At 33.3% G+C, this 15020-nt stretch overlaps 3 protein-coding genes across 8 annotated transcripts; 2 read left to right on the top strand and 1 right to left on the bottom strand.

Moving 5' to 3' along the window:
- The first annotated feature begins 3137 nt into the window (after nucleotides 1–3137).
- LOC148197167 (B3 domain-containing transcription factor VRN1-like) lies at nucleotides 3138–6575 on the top strand. The gene is made up of 4 exons (XM_088093429.1): nucleotides 3138–3578; nucleotides 4941–5613; nucleotides 5709–5908; nucleotides 6002–6575. Exons 1-4 carry the CDS (start codon nucleotides 3519–3521, stop codon nucleotides 6353–6355), a joined length of 1287 nt encoding a protein of 428 aa, XP_087949555.1. The 5' UTR covers nucleotides 3138–3518; the 3' UTR covers nucleotides 6356–6575.
- A 1570-nt stretch (nucleotides 6576–8145) lies between these two features.
- On the top strand, nucleotides 8146–11925 carry LOC124825107 (B3 domain-containing protein REM20-like). 6 transcript variants are annotated; one of them, XM_088092359.1, is made up of 7 exons: nucleotides 8148–8395; nucleotides 8464–8556; nucleotides 9969–10070; nucleotides 10277–10799; nucleotides 10891–11024; nucleotides 11344–11430; nucleotides 11504–11925. In XM_088092359.1, exons 2-7 carry the CDS (start codon nucleotides 8548–8550, stop codon nucleotides 11756–11758), a joined length of 1110 nt encoding a protein of 369 aa, XP_087948485.1. In that variant the 5' UTR covers nucleotides 8148–8395; nucleotides 8464–8547; the 3' UTR covers nucleotides 11759–11925. The 6 variants fall into 6 exon arrangements, with proteins under 6 accessions (XP_047153606.2, XP_087948487.1, XP_087948485.1 ...); XM_047297650.2 differs by lacking the exon at nucleotides 8464–8556 and having other exon boundaries at nucleotides 8146–8395; XM_088092360.1 differs by lacking the exon at nucleotides 8464–8556 and having other exon boundaries at nucleotides 9992–10070.
- Nucleotides 11926–12493: 568 nt separating this feature from the next.
- On the bottom strand, nucleotides 12494–14740 carry LOC124825106 (diphthamide biosynthesis protein 3). The gene is made up of 2 exons (XM_047297649.2): nucleotides 14374–14740; nucleotides 12494–12806 (listed from the first exon to the last, which is right to left on the bottom strand). Exon 1 carries the CDS (start codon nucleotides 14639–14641, stop codon nucleotides 14381–14383), a length of 261 nt encoding a protein of 86 aa, XP_047153605.1. The 5' UTR covers nucleotides 14642–14740; the 3' UTR covers nucleotides 12494–12806; nucleotides 14374–14380.
- Nucleotides 14741–15020: the final 280 nt, after the last annotated feature.

The following is a 15020-nucleotide window of genomic DNA, read 5'->3' as shown; positions in this document are numbered from 1 at the left end:
TAATTTTAAGGGAATGCGTTCTTAATTTCTAATGTACTTTGGTTAGACTTCATAAATGTAATTCAAGAGGACCTATCAATGTTACAAAATTAAAAATTTAATAATAAAATTAAAAATGATCAATATATATATATATATATATATATATATATATATATATATATATATATATATATATATATATATATATATAATGCATGTTTTAATGAAAATTGATATTACATTCAACGTATTAACACATTATTAATAATTTCACAACTAATTAACAAAAATGTTAAAAATTTATAATTTTAAAATTCAAATAATTAAATTAGTGAAATTTAAAACTTAACGATAAAATTAGTAAAAATTATGAGTCAAATTTGTTTTATGCAATTTGGGCATTTTCTCAACATCCTAAAGTCTCTATTTTTTAATTGGCATGTTATAACACTTCACATATACATTCAAATAATACCTTAATCAAGGCATTCAATTATCTCTACTTTTTTCATCCCACAAGAATTAGAAGTGTAAGTATGTTTCTAATTGATTTACTAGTCAAACATATATAAAGATCCAAATACAACATTCAAGACATTTTCATACTTCAAATATAAGTAACAATATCATCAAAGGCACACCCATTAATTTAATCTCATGTTGGAAACATTTTTCAGTCACAACTAATATCTCCATTTCAATAAATTCCCTGCTACCAAAATCTAACCTTCCACACATCAAATCAATCACATTTTGTCAAGTTTTCATACTGTTCAAGACATCTCACATAAAATTCTCAGTTTAACACAATTATTGCAGTCACTCATTTATATCACACTTTATAAATTTACTAAGTAAACATTAAAGTTTGTGGATGAAATTAGTTTCCCTTGTCTTATGAATTTGTTTTCCTAACGTAGTACTTCTTCCCTAAATAACTTCACACTTAAATCACATTATCTACAAAACAAAAGATCAATCATCAAGACACAACTTTAGGATCTCCTCTACTAAGAAAAATATTATGAAAAAAAAAGAAATACTTTATGCAAAAAGAAAAGAGTTGCATTTAGAGAGAGAAACATATTACTTATATGGTGAAAGGAGCAAAAATCAAAATTAACTAAAAGAGATTTTATGGAAGGTTTTCGTAAAGATGTTGGATCTTCAAAGAGAGAAGAAATGTCTTAGAAGTTAGGATTTCCATAAAAAAAATTATTGAATTGAGTAATTGGAATTCTCACAAAATAAAGTTTATTTTTAATTATATATTATAATTTGATTTTATTTCTAATATTTTATGTATTAAGAATTTGTTTATATTTGTGAAATTAAGTGTTTATTGACACAAACTTTTATACCCTAATATGTGGCTTTAATATCATATGAAAAATAAATTTAAAATTTAAAATAATTTCACAAAATCACTTTATAAAGCTAGATTTTGTAATTATATATATAATTTAAATTAACTTTATTTCTAGCTTACGTTGATATTTTCAACATCCCGTTTAACGCTATTTTCCTAGGATAATTCTTTTACTTTCTAACTTTAAATACTTTTATTCTTTTATTATAAGAAAATAAAATTATAAAAATATTTTTGTAATCAAATTTTAATTATTTTAAATTTATTTAATGATATTTTTTTCTAAAGGTTTAATACATTATTTGGTGATATTTTTAGGGGTTTGGTTCAAATAATCTTACCTTTTAAAAAAGTCCACACTCTATATTTCGTTAAAAAATGTTCAATCCGATTTTTCTCACGCCGTTACAAACATAATGGTGCAAATGACACGTCATCATCACCATCTCTAGACAAACCCTAATTTCTCTCTAAGAAACCCTAGTCGCCACACCATTCAGCACTGTCCCCGTCATCCTCGCCGGCAGCTGTCCTCTCCAACACATCACGCGCCACCACCAAAGCGTCTTCTCCCTTTGTTGCACTCCATCACCTTCGCATCTTACCTTCGTTCTCACGCCACCACCCACTGCGATCCCTTGCTATGCCGCGACCACCAATCTTCATCATTTTCATCCTCGCACCAGCCAAATCGTCGTCGCGCCAACAACACTGCCGTCCAATCTCCACCACAGAATCGTCCACCACTAACCACCAGCTAAATCGCCAGCTGCTGCAGATCGCGAATCGCCACTCTTCTCCACCACTAATCGCGTCGCTGCCTGCCTCCACCTGCAACCACAATCAGACCTACAAGCAAACCGTGGAGACCTAGGGTTTCTCGCGTTCTCGTCACATAGCTTTGGTGGTGGCGTGTGATGCATTGGAGAGGATGACTGCCGGCGAGGATGGCGGTGACGGCGCTGGATGGTGCGGCGGCTAGGGTTTCTTGAAGAGAAATTAGGGTTTGTATGGTGATGATGACGTGACAGAGACTTTTTTTTTTTAAATTAAAAAATCATTTAAGTCCACATATTAACGTGTGCCACGTGCTTATGAGATGTCACATTTGCACCGCAGACATTTGCACCGATATGTTTTTAAGGGCGGCGTGAGCGGAAAGAACCAGATTAAACATTTTTTAACGAAATACGGGGTCCACTTTTTTAAAAAGTAGGATTACTTTGAACCAAACTCAAATATGAAGTCTGAATTTTTTAAAAAGTAGAATTACTTTGAACCAAATCCCTAAAAAGTAGAGATTAAATGTATTAAATCTTTTCTAAAATATCTATGACTTGCTTTATGATAGTAACATTTTAGAAATTATTAAAACATACTAAATTTTAATATATATATATATATATATATATATATATATATATATATTAGTTTTAATGGTTTCTAAACATAAATACTTGCAAAAACGAAATTATGAAGTGGTTGTGAGTCTCTGCAAACAAGAACAGTCTGCCCAAACTTTGTGCTACTCAGCACGCTACAGAAAACAACACGAGTGTTTGAATATAACACAAATGGTGACCTAAAATTGAATGTGGTTGGAAAATAGAGTGCACTGTTTCCATTGATGACATAAGTTGGGCAGAGAAGGCATTGTCGTTTTATTTTTTTATAGCGAGAGCTATAAATGGAGGTGGCGTGCCTCTGTGTTTGTTTCCATAACAGGTAACAAAGAATCAAAGGGACCGAACGCAACAATAGTTGAAAATAACACCCCCTGTTCCAATTTCCTAACGTTAAAGCTAAAAAAAACAAACGGGGTTTCAGAAGAAAGTAACGTGAAAACCCAAACTAGAAAAACAAATCAAAGCTTAGACTTTCAGTTTGAGGTGGTGACTCACCGAGTCTTCACTCGTTAGCTTTTTAACAAGGTTTTCATATATGTCAAGTTGGGATTTTTTTGTTATTTTAAGGTTTTTAAAAACCATTGTTTGACTCAAAAAGCAGAGGAGAGTGGGGACTGGAGAATAGGGAGTGATGGTGAAGTGGATCTGAAAGGTGAAAATTTTCAGTAGGTAGAGCCCAAAGCTATCATCTTTGAATCAAAGGGTGATCAAATGCTTTAGCGGTTTGGTTTGGTTTTTCTGTCTTCCGACACACTCAGACAATGACGCAGCCTTCTTTCCACAAGCTTCTTCTACCCTCCACTCTCCAAACCAAACAACTGGTACCTATATTTTCTCTCATTCTTCCCACCTATTTTGTAGTTTTTTTTTATGTATTTTGCCACCACTCCCATCTCCCAAACTTTGTCAGCTCGTTAATCAAGTTTGGATTTTTTAAAATTCCATCTGGAGTGTGAGTACCAATTCCTATCTGTATTTGTTTGTTCTGGTAGGGTTGGGAGGAAAAGTGCATGTTGGTCTGATTAGTTCTTTTAGTTAAAATCAAGAACTACTTTAGTGGAATTATGAGTTCTGAACCTAAATTTCAGGGTTTGTTATGTTTATTTCATGATTAGCTTGCTTTCAATTTTTTACTGCAGAAGACTGGTTGAGTGGTTGTGAAGAAAAGTCAGAAAATTTCTTTTGGGACAAGGTCTTGGGATTTTGGAAGACAGAGTTCTTTGTGTTGGCTCACTCGAAATTAGTGTAGAACATGAAGTCAATAAAGTGTGATTGGTTAATTTTATGTCTTTTTTCAACAGTGTTCTCACTTGTAAGCTTTTCAGCTTTGTCCACGTTCCTAAGTGAAAAACACCCTGTAAAATTGCCAGACTTTTTTGTTTTCTTGAAATTAGACTCTGTTGGTTGACCTTGATTTGATGACTGGTTCTTCTACAGAAGAAATAAGCTTTAGGTAGGGGAATTCTGAGAAATCACACGTTTAACATATATATATATATATATATATATATATATATATATATATATATATATATATATATTCTCGAATTAGACATCTATCTTTTTACTGAGCACTACCAATTTCTTTTCCCACAGATTCTAGTAAATACGAAACAGTGATCATGCATTTGAACAGTGTTTTTCACAGTATACACTCAAATTGATCTTAAAATAGTTATTCTGTGTTACTTAGGTAGAGATTTATAAGTATCTCTCAACTTACATTGGAACTGATAAAGGAAGAACTTGAACTTGAAGTAAATCCATATCCATGCCGCAATGATATCAAAAAACATTTGTGGAATGGAATCTGTATTGAATCCAACTCTGTCTTTGATATTTGAGCTTCATCAATCACATTAGCTCTAGAATAGTAGCGGAGTTTGAAAGTTCCGTTTATTCTGAAGTTGGCTGGCATAAAAGTTGAACTACATTTGAAAATTAGTCTAGTTAAGAATCTGGAGTTGAGTTTTGCACACTTGTCAAACCATTTTTAGTTATATTATATCATCCGTTGTACATTACTGTTCATGGAGGTGGGCATTTAATAGTAATGGAAGAGGCACAGTCTTCCTACCATCTTCATTAGATAAGTTTGGTTCTTAAAGTTTAGAACATCATTGAGGTCTTGTCTTAGAAAAAATTACCAATATTTGGAATCAAACTTGATTTATGAATTGCAGAGGCTTCCAGATGATTTTATGAGGAAATATGGGGGTGAACTTTCTCCAATTGTTACCCTCTCTGTTCCTGATGGTAGTGTCTGGCGTGTAGGGTTGAAAAAGGCAGACAACAATTATTGGTTCCGTGACGGTTGGCAAGAGTTTATTCAGCACTATTCCATTGGCGTAGGATACTTGTTGGTTTTCAGATACGAAGGAAAGTCAGGTTTCAATGTTCATGTTTTTAATTTGGCTACTTCTGAGATAAACTATCAATCAGCCATACGATGCAGTAATGAAGGGCCTCACTTTGCAAATCTTCTTAAATTTTTTGAAGAAATTGATGATGAAGATTCCATTGAAATATTGGATTCATCACCTTCCCATCTTGCTCCAAGTTCATTGCAAAATAGAGTTCTTGCTTGTTCAGTAGATAAAATGTCTCCTGCAAAGAGTTATACACCTCCAGCATTACAGAATCTGTTCAATGGATCTAAACTTAATAGCATAAACTGGGGAGAGGGTGGTGATGCGCATTGTTCCAAAAGTGCCAATTCACTGGATGATCGATTCACCAGAGACATAGGAGTTCAATTTAACGCAGTCGAGTTTAAAAGATCTACTGAAGAATTGAAACTACGTGCTTCCATGGAGGAAAGGATGAAAAAAACTGCAAGAAAGAAGCGGAAATCAGGTCCTAGTAGTAGTCCCTTTTGACTCCTTTTTCTTTCTGTGATCTGTTTATCTATAAAGGAAATTTTAAGATGAATACAATTTGTGAAAGTGCAGATGGACAGGAAGCCTCTGCTGAGCAAGAAGAGGAAGTTGAAATGCGCTTCAGATTTTATGAAAGTGCTTCTGCAAGAAAAAGAACTGTGACAGCAGAAGAAAGAGAGAGGGCCATCAGTGCAGCGAAAGCATTTGAACCACCTAATCCTTTCTGTAGGGTTGTCCTAAGGCCCTCCTACCTATACAGGGGATGCATAATGGTGAGCCTTTGAATTTGACACTACACATATAACGTTTCATTCGTCTTATTAGCTGATCTTGTATACTAAAATCTCATCTTTGTGTATTTTCAGTATCTGCCATCCTGTTTTGCAGAAAAACATTTGAATGGAGTTTCTGGGTTTATTAAACTTCAGATTTCTAATGGGAGACAGTGGCCAGTTCGCTGCCTTTATAGGGTAGGTAGAGCCAAGTTAAGCCAGGGGTGGTTTGAATTTTCATTAGAGAACAATTTAGGAGAAGGTGATGTGTGTGTGTTTGAGCTTCTTAGAATGAAAGAAGTAGTGCTGCAAGTTACCATCTTTCGCATTACTGAGGAAGTGGGAATGTTGAAGCCTCCTCCTTCGCAGCAGAACCAAAACATGAGCTCAGCTAAACTGCTGAACACTCCCTTGCAGCAACACCTTAGTTCAACTCAAATGGTTTGAAATTAGCAGCAGCTTCATCACTTATAGCTCAACTGTATCAAATAATCCCTTGCTTATGTGTGGAACTCAGATGCACTTTCTGTCCAACATGTCAGGGTGACTTCATTGGAACATAGTTATTATAGTTTTGATACTTTTCCCCCATTCCTCTTCTTTTGACTTGGATTGTAAATAGATTGTTCGATCTAGCTCATCAGAAACCGAGTCAATGTTTTTCCTATTGCTGTTTATCTTGTTTTTCTTTTCTTTTCAGTTTCAAGTTAGATTATATAGCTTGCTTCACTGTTTTTGTTGATTGCTGTAAGTTGTGTCTGATAGTTTACTTGAATGTTCATCTTTTCTGTGACATGGATGGATGGATATACAAGGAGACAGTGAAAATAGGTTATTTATTTTTAATTGGTTTATAAATTATTTTTAACAAATGAAAAAAAAATATTCTCTTTTATTTTCAAGAAGTTTTTCTAAGTAATATTTACTTTTCATACCCTACTGTTTCTAAGAGATCAACCTGCATTTTTGTTTTCTTTCTTTGCTTTTGCTTTAAATAATTATCAATTCTGCAGTTGATATATCAATTTCCAAATTCTTAAAACACCACATGTCCTTTAGAAACTCCAAGATCAAACTTTCAAAAGTCCATTTTGAAATTAAACTTTTGAATGCCTATTTGTTCTATAACATTAAATGCTTCCCAAACTAAACAAATTGTTATTCCAAAATAAAGCAGTATATTCCAGAAATTATAATTTTTGAATAAAAGTTTAATTTTGAAAATACGAATACACTCTTAAAAAATTAGATCCAAAAGCACATTTTTACATAACAATATGGAATTTAAATTTAGAAAGACAAACTAACAGTGAAAAAACAAAATATTCACATCTGGAATGACATTAGAGAGTATTTTTTTAGAAAGGAAAAAAAAGAAAGAAATGGATATGGTGTTTAGAAAATTTACATACATGGTCTTTCTTTGGCCAAAATGATAAAAAAGTATGTGTTTCTGGCTTTGACTTATTAACTTTACAACTTGATAAACTGCTAAAATTTTTCAGTGTTGCTATTACTTTGAAATTGTTTCAGCTAAATTCATCATTGAATATCATTAAGCCTTATTATTCTGTTCTATGATCTTCCTATAGTACATGTGTAAAAAAAGATAATAAAAACAATTTAGTCTGTCAATAACTTCATATAGGTCTCATTCAAAGTTAAGTTTGAGGAAATTGGATAGGCACATAAACCTTGTTTTGAACTATGAAATAAGCTCATAATATTGGAAGAATCATATACCAAATCATTCTTAATTTTATTTACTCAATATGGTTAACTAGTGCAGTCCCTTCATGTAATACAAACAAAATAACTTTAATAGTAATCTGTGAAATAAAAATCAGACTTATCATTAAGGTTAATTATAGCATATTATAGGGTCAATCTCGTCCATGGTCACACGTTATTCATAAAATAGAAAAGCATTATAGAAGATGCTTGTTGAGGTTAAAGTATTCAGAAATAGCATTGTGTACGTAGCATCATTAATATTTAGATGGACCACACAGTAAAAATGGAAGACTAATCACCAATAATCTGCACTGAACTGAAATAATTGGTGCAGTACTGGACATGCACCATGCCCCATGCAGCATGCATGCACATGTTGTATATGACATGCTTTCACAATCATTTTCCGGGAAAAGAAAAGAATCACAATAATCACGAGGCTCATCAGACACTTAAACAGAAGTTTCTTGGAGTTTTGATGAAAAAAAATAAATTATCATCCATTGCATTAATTTGTTGTGATAAGAATCAGATCACAGAAACTAATATCTTCATTCCAAAACTCTTATCTTAAAGTTGAGAAGCTTGCACAGAAAAGCCACAACCTTACCCTACCCTTCTTGTTCTCCTTCAAAACTTTCATACCACACCTCTGAAAGAAAACAAAGATAAGTGCTTCTGCTATGTATGTGGTTCAAAACACTAGGGCATGTGAATAGTTGCTTCTGCAATAACATCTTCTGCATAATCAAGGTATAACAACTCCAAATTCTGTACTGCTCCAACTTTCACTGATTAATTTTAACTTTGATTCCTGTTAGTTGAGGTGACTGAACCATACACTGCTGGTATGATCTCTCGCTACCATTTATAGGGTTTGCAGTATCGCTGTAATTACCTTCACAATGTTTCATGTAAGACTTGTTTAAAACTACACCTTCTGTGCTGCTTGTGACACCCTTTTCTTAAAAAGGAACGATTGAATGGGATTTACTTTCAAAATTGTAAGAACAAATATAAAGCATACTTTTTTCATCATTGTGGTAAACTTTTAGCTCGAAAGTGAGGGCATTTCCAACTTTCGTCTTAAAGATTCAAAAGGGGAGTTGTGCTTGGTTGGAAAGAACTGGTTTTCAACACTGTCTTACTGATATAAGAAGAGAAAATGTTTACACTGAGTGCATAAATACCTGATTCCACTGGTTTTTTTCTTGTGCCATGTTTGTTCCATTGTGCCTTTTTTTTTTTTTGTAAAAACCTTAGTTTGATTTTTTTTTTTCACAAGCTATTAATTCGCACACACTTTAGTGGCAGTTTATTGGTAACTGCTAATATGAATGATTCATTTGTCTGTCTTTATCCTTAGTTTTGATATGGCTTTAATCATAACATTGTTAATGTTTTTTGTTTGGTTAGGGAACAGCAGTTTTCTACTGCCATGCATGCATAAGTGTTTAAATTATTTTTGAGAGAAAAAATAGTATAAATTCTTCTTTATCCAAAGTTCATTTATGAAAAAAAGAAATATTAGTAATATAATACTATTCCGTAAAATTTAGAGAATTTCTTCCTTTCTTTAATGGAAGTTACATTTTAAATTTGTTGGTTTGTAATGCAATGTATTGAAATTAATGTACTATTATTAGAATTTAAAAAGAATTAATAAAAGAAAACTTAATAGATCACTGCCAATATTATATTTCCGGAGTATGGAAATTAGCATTTACAATCAAAAAATATAATATTTCTGAAAAAAAAATCCTTTTTATTAATTATCGATACACATGGTCATTTGGTTAGAACTATTATCTCTTTTTCTTTTATCTTTTTATTTGGAAAATGTTTTTAATTTTGTTTTATTGGACAAAAATTATTTTATATGGATGAAATTAAAAAAAAAATCTTAAAATACATCTTCCCCTCCAAAAAAAACTAGGAAATAAACAGTATATATAATATAATATAAAGTTAGGATATATTTACACCATACATAAAAACTTAGTTAAATTATATCTTTAATAACTTTTTATAAAATGTAACAACAGTTGAATTTCATATATTCTTATGAATTAGATTATGCTAGAAACAATTTTAAAATTATTTAAAATTTTAGCTCATCATTTAATTGTGATGAATAATATAATTTGATATTTAGAAATACGTAAATTTTTCTTACTGGATAATATATTTATATAGAAATTTAAATGATGTGAAATTTGAAAAACATTTTATTACGATAATATAAATAAATTACGTGCTTGGGACTATATTAAGAAGATGCTAAATTTTCAGAACTTGTGTTAAGAAAAAATTAATCCTTTCACAGCAGATCCAACATTTCTTTGACAGCAATAGCACGATGACTGGTGCAGAGAGGTACCCAGACTTCTTCAAAGTCTTCCTTCAAGAGCAGCACTCGGAAAGAATAGTAATTTCTTCATATACTTTCTGCAAGGATAATAGTATTGGTGTTCTTAGATTACTATTCAGAATATTAATACTTAGATTTACTGAAAATAGTAAGAGTTATAACAATTTAGTTATATCTCTATACAAATGCAGTTTTTGATTCCAAACACTATCAAAGTATTATAATATCTCAAGTATTGTTCTTTTTCTTCTCTCAAATTGCAGCTTATTCCCAATGCTTTTGTGAAGTTGGAACGGTTACAGGGAAAGATCCCTGAGGATGTCCTCCTCAGGAATAGTAGTGAGAGAGTGTGGCATGTTAAAACACGGTTTTTTGGAGACAGATTATATTTCGATGAAGGGTGGAAGATTTTCCATGAAGAAAACTGCTTAAGAAATGTAGATTTTCTGATATTTAGATATGACGGGGTTAATGAGTTCAGGGTCAAAATCCTTGAAAGATCAACACAGTGTGAGAAAACTCTGGTAAAGATGGAGGAGGAGGAAGGGAATGAAGAAGAGAAAGCAGCAACACAAGAAGTTGAAGAGACAGTGATAACACAGGAGGAACAAGCTGATGACTGTGACATAGAGGACGAGGAAGACAGTGAAGATCAGGACTACGATGACGATGACAATGACGATAGTGATTTTGATGAGAACACAGAGATGGAAGAACAGAGTGAAGAAGAAATCTTCGTTGATCCTGTTGGATACACCAGTCAAAGTTATCGAAAAACTTGCAGAAGTAAGTTTTCAGCTTCATGTCGAAAACCAGTTTTTTTTCCCCATATATGAGAGCATGAATCAGCCTTTACCCACTGATTTATCTTTCTTAGGGGACACTGCATCAAATTCGTACCCCCAGACTGAAGACCCTTTCAAAGAAGATGAATTTGACCCAGAAACGTGCATTCAGCCAGAGAATAATTTTTTTGAAGCAAAACTCTACAGAAGTAGACCCAACGAATTGGTTAGAACTTAGAATTCTAGTATTGTTTGTTCTAGTTCTGTCCTTTTAACCTGCATATAGCTATTGGCTTTTCAGACACTAAAGCCCTGTTAGATGAGTAAGTCAGTTTGCTCTTTAGTCTTTGTTCCTACCTTCTACTTTCCGTTGCTAATTAAATTCCCTTTGGTTTGGTTTGTAAGCCCTTTGAGCCTATACTACTGTGTTCATGTTTAAAGTGTTAACTTTTTGATTCCCCATGTCCTGAATCTGTTTAAGCAATTTCACTTTTCATCTACTGTACTTTTCACTTTTGGTTTGATTTGATTCCTTTCTATTGCAGCATATTCCAGGAATCGCCATTCAAGATTTTTCTCTCAGTTTTCCTGAAAAGATTACCCTTAAATGTTGTCAACACTGCCAGCGTAAGGTATGATATGTGTATTAATGGGGTTGTTCTGATAATTTGAAGTTATAGCTGTTTACTCTGATTGTCACAACAGGATATTCAAAGAAACAAATTACAAGACTATCATCTCAACTTGGCACAAGAGACACCCATCAGAAAAAGATATTTAGAAGTGACGGGAAAAGTGTGTAGGTGGCAGGATGATAGAATATGTATCAAGGGTTGGGCAAACTTTAGCAGAAGGAACAAGATAAAAAATAATGATGTATGCATCTGTGAAGTTATATCAGACGAAGACCAAGTAGTAAGAACATTTCTGGTGCACGTTATAGGTACTAGGAGGGAATAAACACACAATCGTCTGCCAGAGATTTGGATTAGTGCTAATTACACGCTCTAAATAGTTTTAGGAATTAATGCTTATAGTTTTCTTTCGTAATGGTTTCTTCCGTTCTGACTTGTAATGGCTACCATATTTATCTATTATTGGTTGCACTATCATTTAGATTAACACTATTGCCTGGTTCTTCCTTGGTTTGGAATTTGGAATCTTCTTTGTGGACTTAAACTCCACTTGGTTTCTTTGTTACTAGTTGGACAAATATAAACTTAATTATTATGCGAATTGGAGATTGGTGAACCAGTTTGATGCTTGAACCAATGTTCAAAGGCGCTGGAGATTTGCCACTAATTTGATGTGCTACCAGCCGCATCTTTAACACGTAATGCTGCAACTGAGATTTTCCAGATTGCAGTCATCATGATCAGTGATCCCATTCCTTTATTTTAAAAGTGGCTATAATTTGCTGACCATTTAAAAACAAACTTGTAATTCCAGAGAATATGTTAGTAAACCTTGCAGGGTTCATTCTATTTCTGAGGTTCTCATATTCCGACCAAAATATGGCCAACAAGGACCATCGGTTTAAGGCACGTTGAAAAGAATGAACCCTATCTTACGCACAAGTCTGTCTTTTCTGTGCTGCCTTCTCCCTCCCAACCCAAATGTGACATCCCAAAAATTGCATAGCATATTTCAAGGCAAAAATAATAAAGAAAATAAAGAACAGCATGAGTCACTTGCTCAACATGAAAACTTGCACACAAGTAGCAGCTATATAAATCAGTAAACGGGTGGTATTATGAAGTCTAACTATTACAAGAAATGTTTCACAGACCAGATACATGAGACATATCAAACTTGAAACAAATTCAATGACAAAATTTTTGGCTCCCTATTCCCTTCAGAAGAGCAAATAACAGCAGCATTATTGCTGCAATATAAATCTATCATATATTCTTTTCTCCCTTTTCCATAAGAAATACCAAGAACTCCTATCTGCAAAACAGTATATTGCCGTGACAAAACCTACTACGCACCCCACATGTCAGGACATCTGCAAGACAAAGTACACAGTCGGTTAAGAAGAATAAAACAAACTATTTACAATTCAGTATTTAATCACAAACAATAATAAGTAATCCGCTCTCAAAGAGAAATAACCACAATAAGTAACCTGATTACAACATCTACGTTCAAGTATCCTTCAACTTTCAATTACTTCAAATCTATAAAATGACAATAGAACCTACAATATAAAATCAAGAGTCCTGGACCCAAAGGTACACAGCACATGCAATTGGCCACTTATCCACACACAAGAATTAATAAAACGAAAGTTTATAAAACCAAAATGCACGTCCAGTAATAAACACAAATCATAGTCAACAAAAACACAATATTCTTCATAAGGAATAATGTGAGGGGGAGTTACTTACCAAAAATGGAAAAATATGAAAGATAAGAGGTAAAGTTTATTATAAAAAATGTGTCTTCTTTATATTCTTCATAAGAATTGAACACAGGTATCAAGAGCTTCCAACAACTACAACTCGCACTTAACCAACTGAGTTATACGCCCTTGATCTAAAACATGTGTTAAAAACCCGACTAGTTACATATTCTATGAATAGAGATCCCCCGGACTTTGTTTTCTGGCAGGTGGAAGGGCCTTAATTCTTGAAAAGGAAACACCAACACCACATTTTAGAATGAAATTTTAAAGTAGGAGATAGTGCAATTTGCGATAAAAAAATTTGCAACAAAAGTTTTTCCACCAGTCACGAGCCATGAGTGCATCAGCAGAACCAATTGACACTAGTGTCAATATACTTGCTTTAATGACTTAACAAGACGCTCTGCACAGATTCAGACCCGAAGTCTACCAAATATATTACAATAAAAAACACACAAGCACGCTTGCTCTCACAGTTTTGAAGGGACATACTACACCATAAATGCCAACAAAGAGCAGACTACAGAACTTCTTCACTTTCAATCAAGGAGCCATCCAAGAAAACTTAAACACATCAGAAGCAAGCTAACTCCATTTGCTATAATGCAAAAACGCCCACATAATTAGGCCTTTTACCAACTGCTCCGCCTAAAGTGCATGGGCCCAGCATCCATTTATGTTAAACCAAAAGATAATCGGTTCAATCATGATTCATTGAAGTTTATTTGCATAAACTTATTCATAAACACTCCAAAGAAGAGAAGAAAACAACAACAACAAAATCTTCCAAGCTAATTTGTAAAAACTCCTTTATATAAGTTTTTCAAAATCAGATTTTTAACTTATGCACCATTTTTAACTTACAAAGAAATTTACTTCATTTTTGTCCTTTATTTTCTTCTCCAAAAAGTGTTTCTAGAGAAAATCCGAAAACATTACGATTCTCCTTTTCAATATACTCTTACACATAATATGATAATATCTTTACAAAAAATATGCACATATGCTCTGTATTCTATGCAGTCCAATAAACTAGGAATACAATTAAATTCACAGGCATGACTGTAATATAGAAACAACGTATACGACATTCCGTTTATTCTCCTGGCACTGCAACCTATTAATTCTGGCAATGGAAGATAGATATGGATGAGAAACAGTGGGTGACCTGAAATTCAAGCAACGGTTACGGTTTGTTGTTTTGAAGGTTGGAGACCCTTGTTCCGTCGATTTTGGTCGGAATCGGCGAGGAAATCTTCGATGTTGTAGACGACGGTGATATAGAGAGAGCAGCTAGGGCACCGAGCAATCTCTTCACCGAGTTTGAGGTCTTCCTTCGTGATCTGGAAGAGATCCCCGCAAGGGCACGGGTACGTGTAGGCCTGCAACTCCTCGTTCCACTCCATGTCCTCGATCTCCACCTCGTCGTACGACATCGTTTTGCTCTTTCTGGACTTTCGCCTTTCGGGATTTTTCTTCTCTCTCAACCAACAAACCCAACGCCAACAGAGGGAGCAAAACAAAGGAGGAGATTCCTGCCTTTATATAAATTTACAACTTAAACCCTTCAATTTGGAGAATTATTTTTCCTCATAATCACAAAGACCTGATATGTAATTTAAATTGCATTTATGGAAATTTTGTTTTTCCTTTTTATGGGAGCGTCCTTCAAATAAATAAAGTTAGTCAATTGTTTTTTATTAATTAATTTTTGCATAACTCGGGTGAAAAATGAATAAGTTATTAGAGGTGATTTATTTATTATTAATGAAATAATTAATTTAATTAAAACATAAATGAATTTAAATAAATAAT

This window comes from Vigna umbellata, chromosome 6, assembly GCF_029865625.1.
Source record: "Vigna umbellata cultivar VRB3 chromosome 6, Vumbellata_1.0, whole genome shotgun sequence".
NCBI classification, from domain to species: domain Eukaryota; kingdom Viridiplantae; phylum Streptophyta; class Magnoliopsida; order Fabales; family Fabaceae; genus Vigna; species Vigna umbellata.
This window is presented reverse-complemented; position numbering and strand designations above follow the sequence as displayed.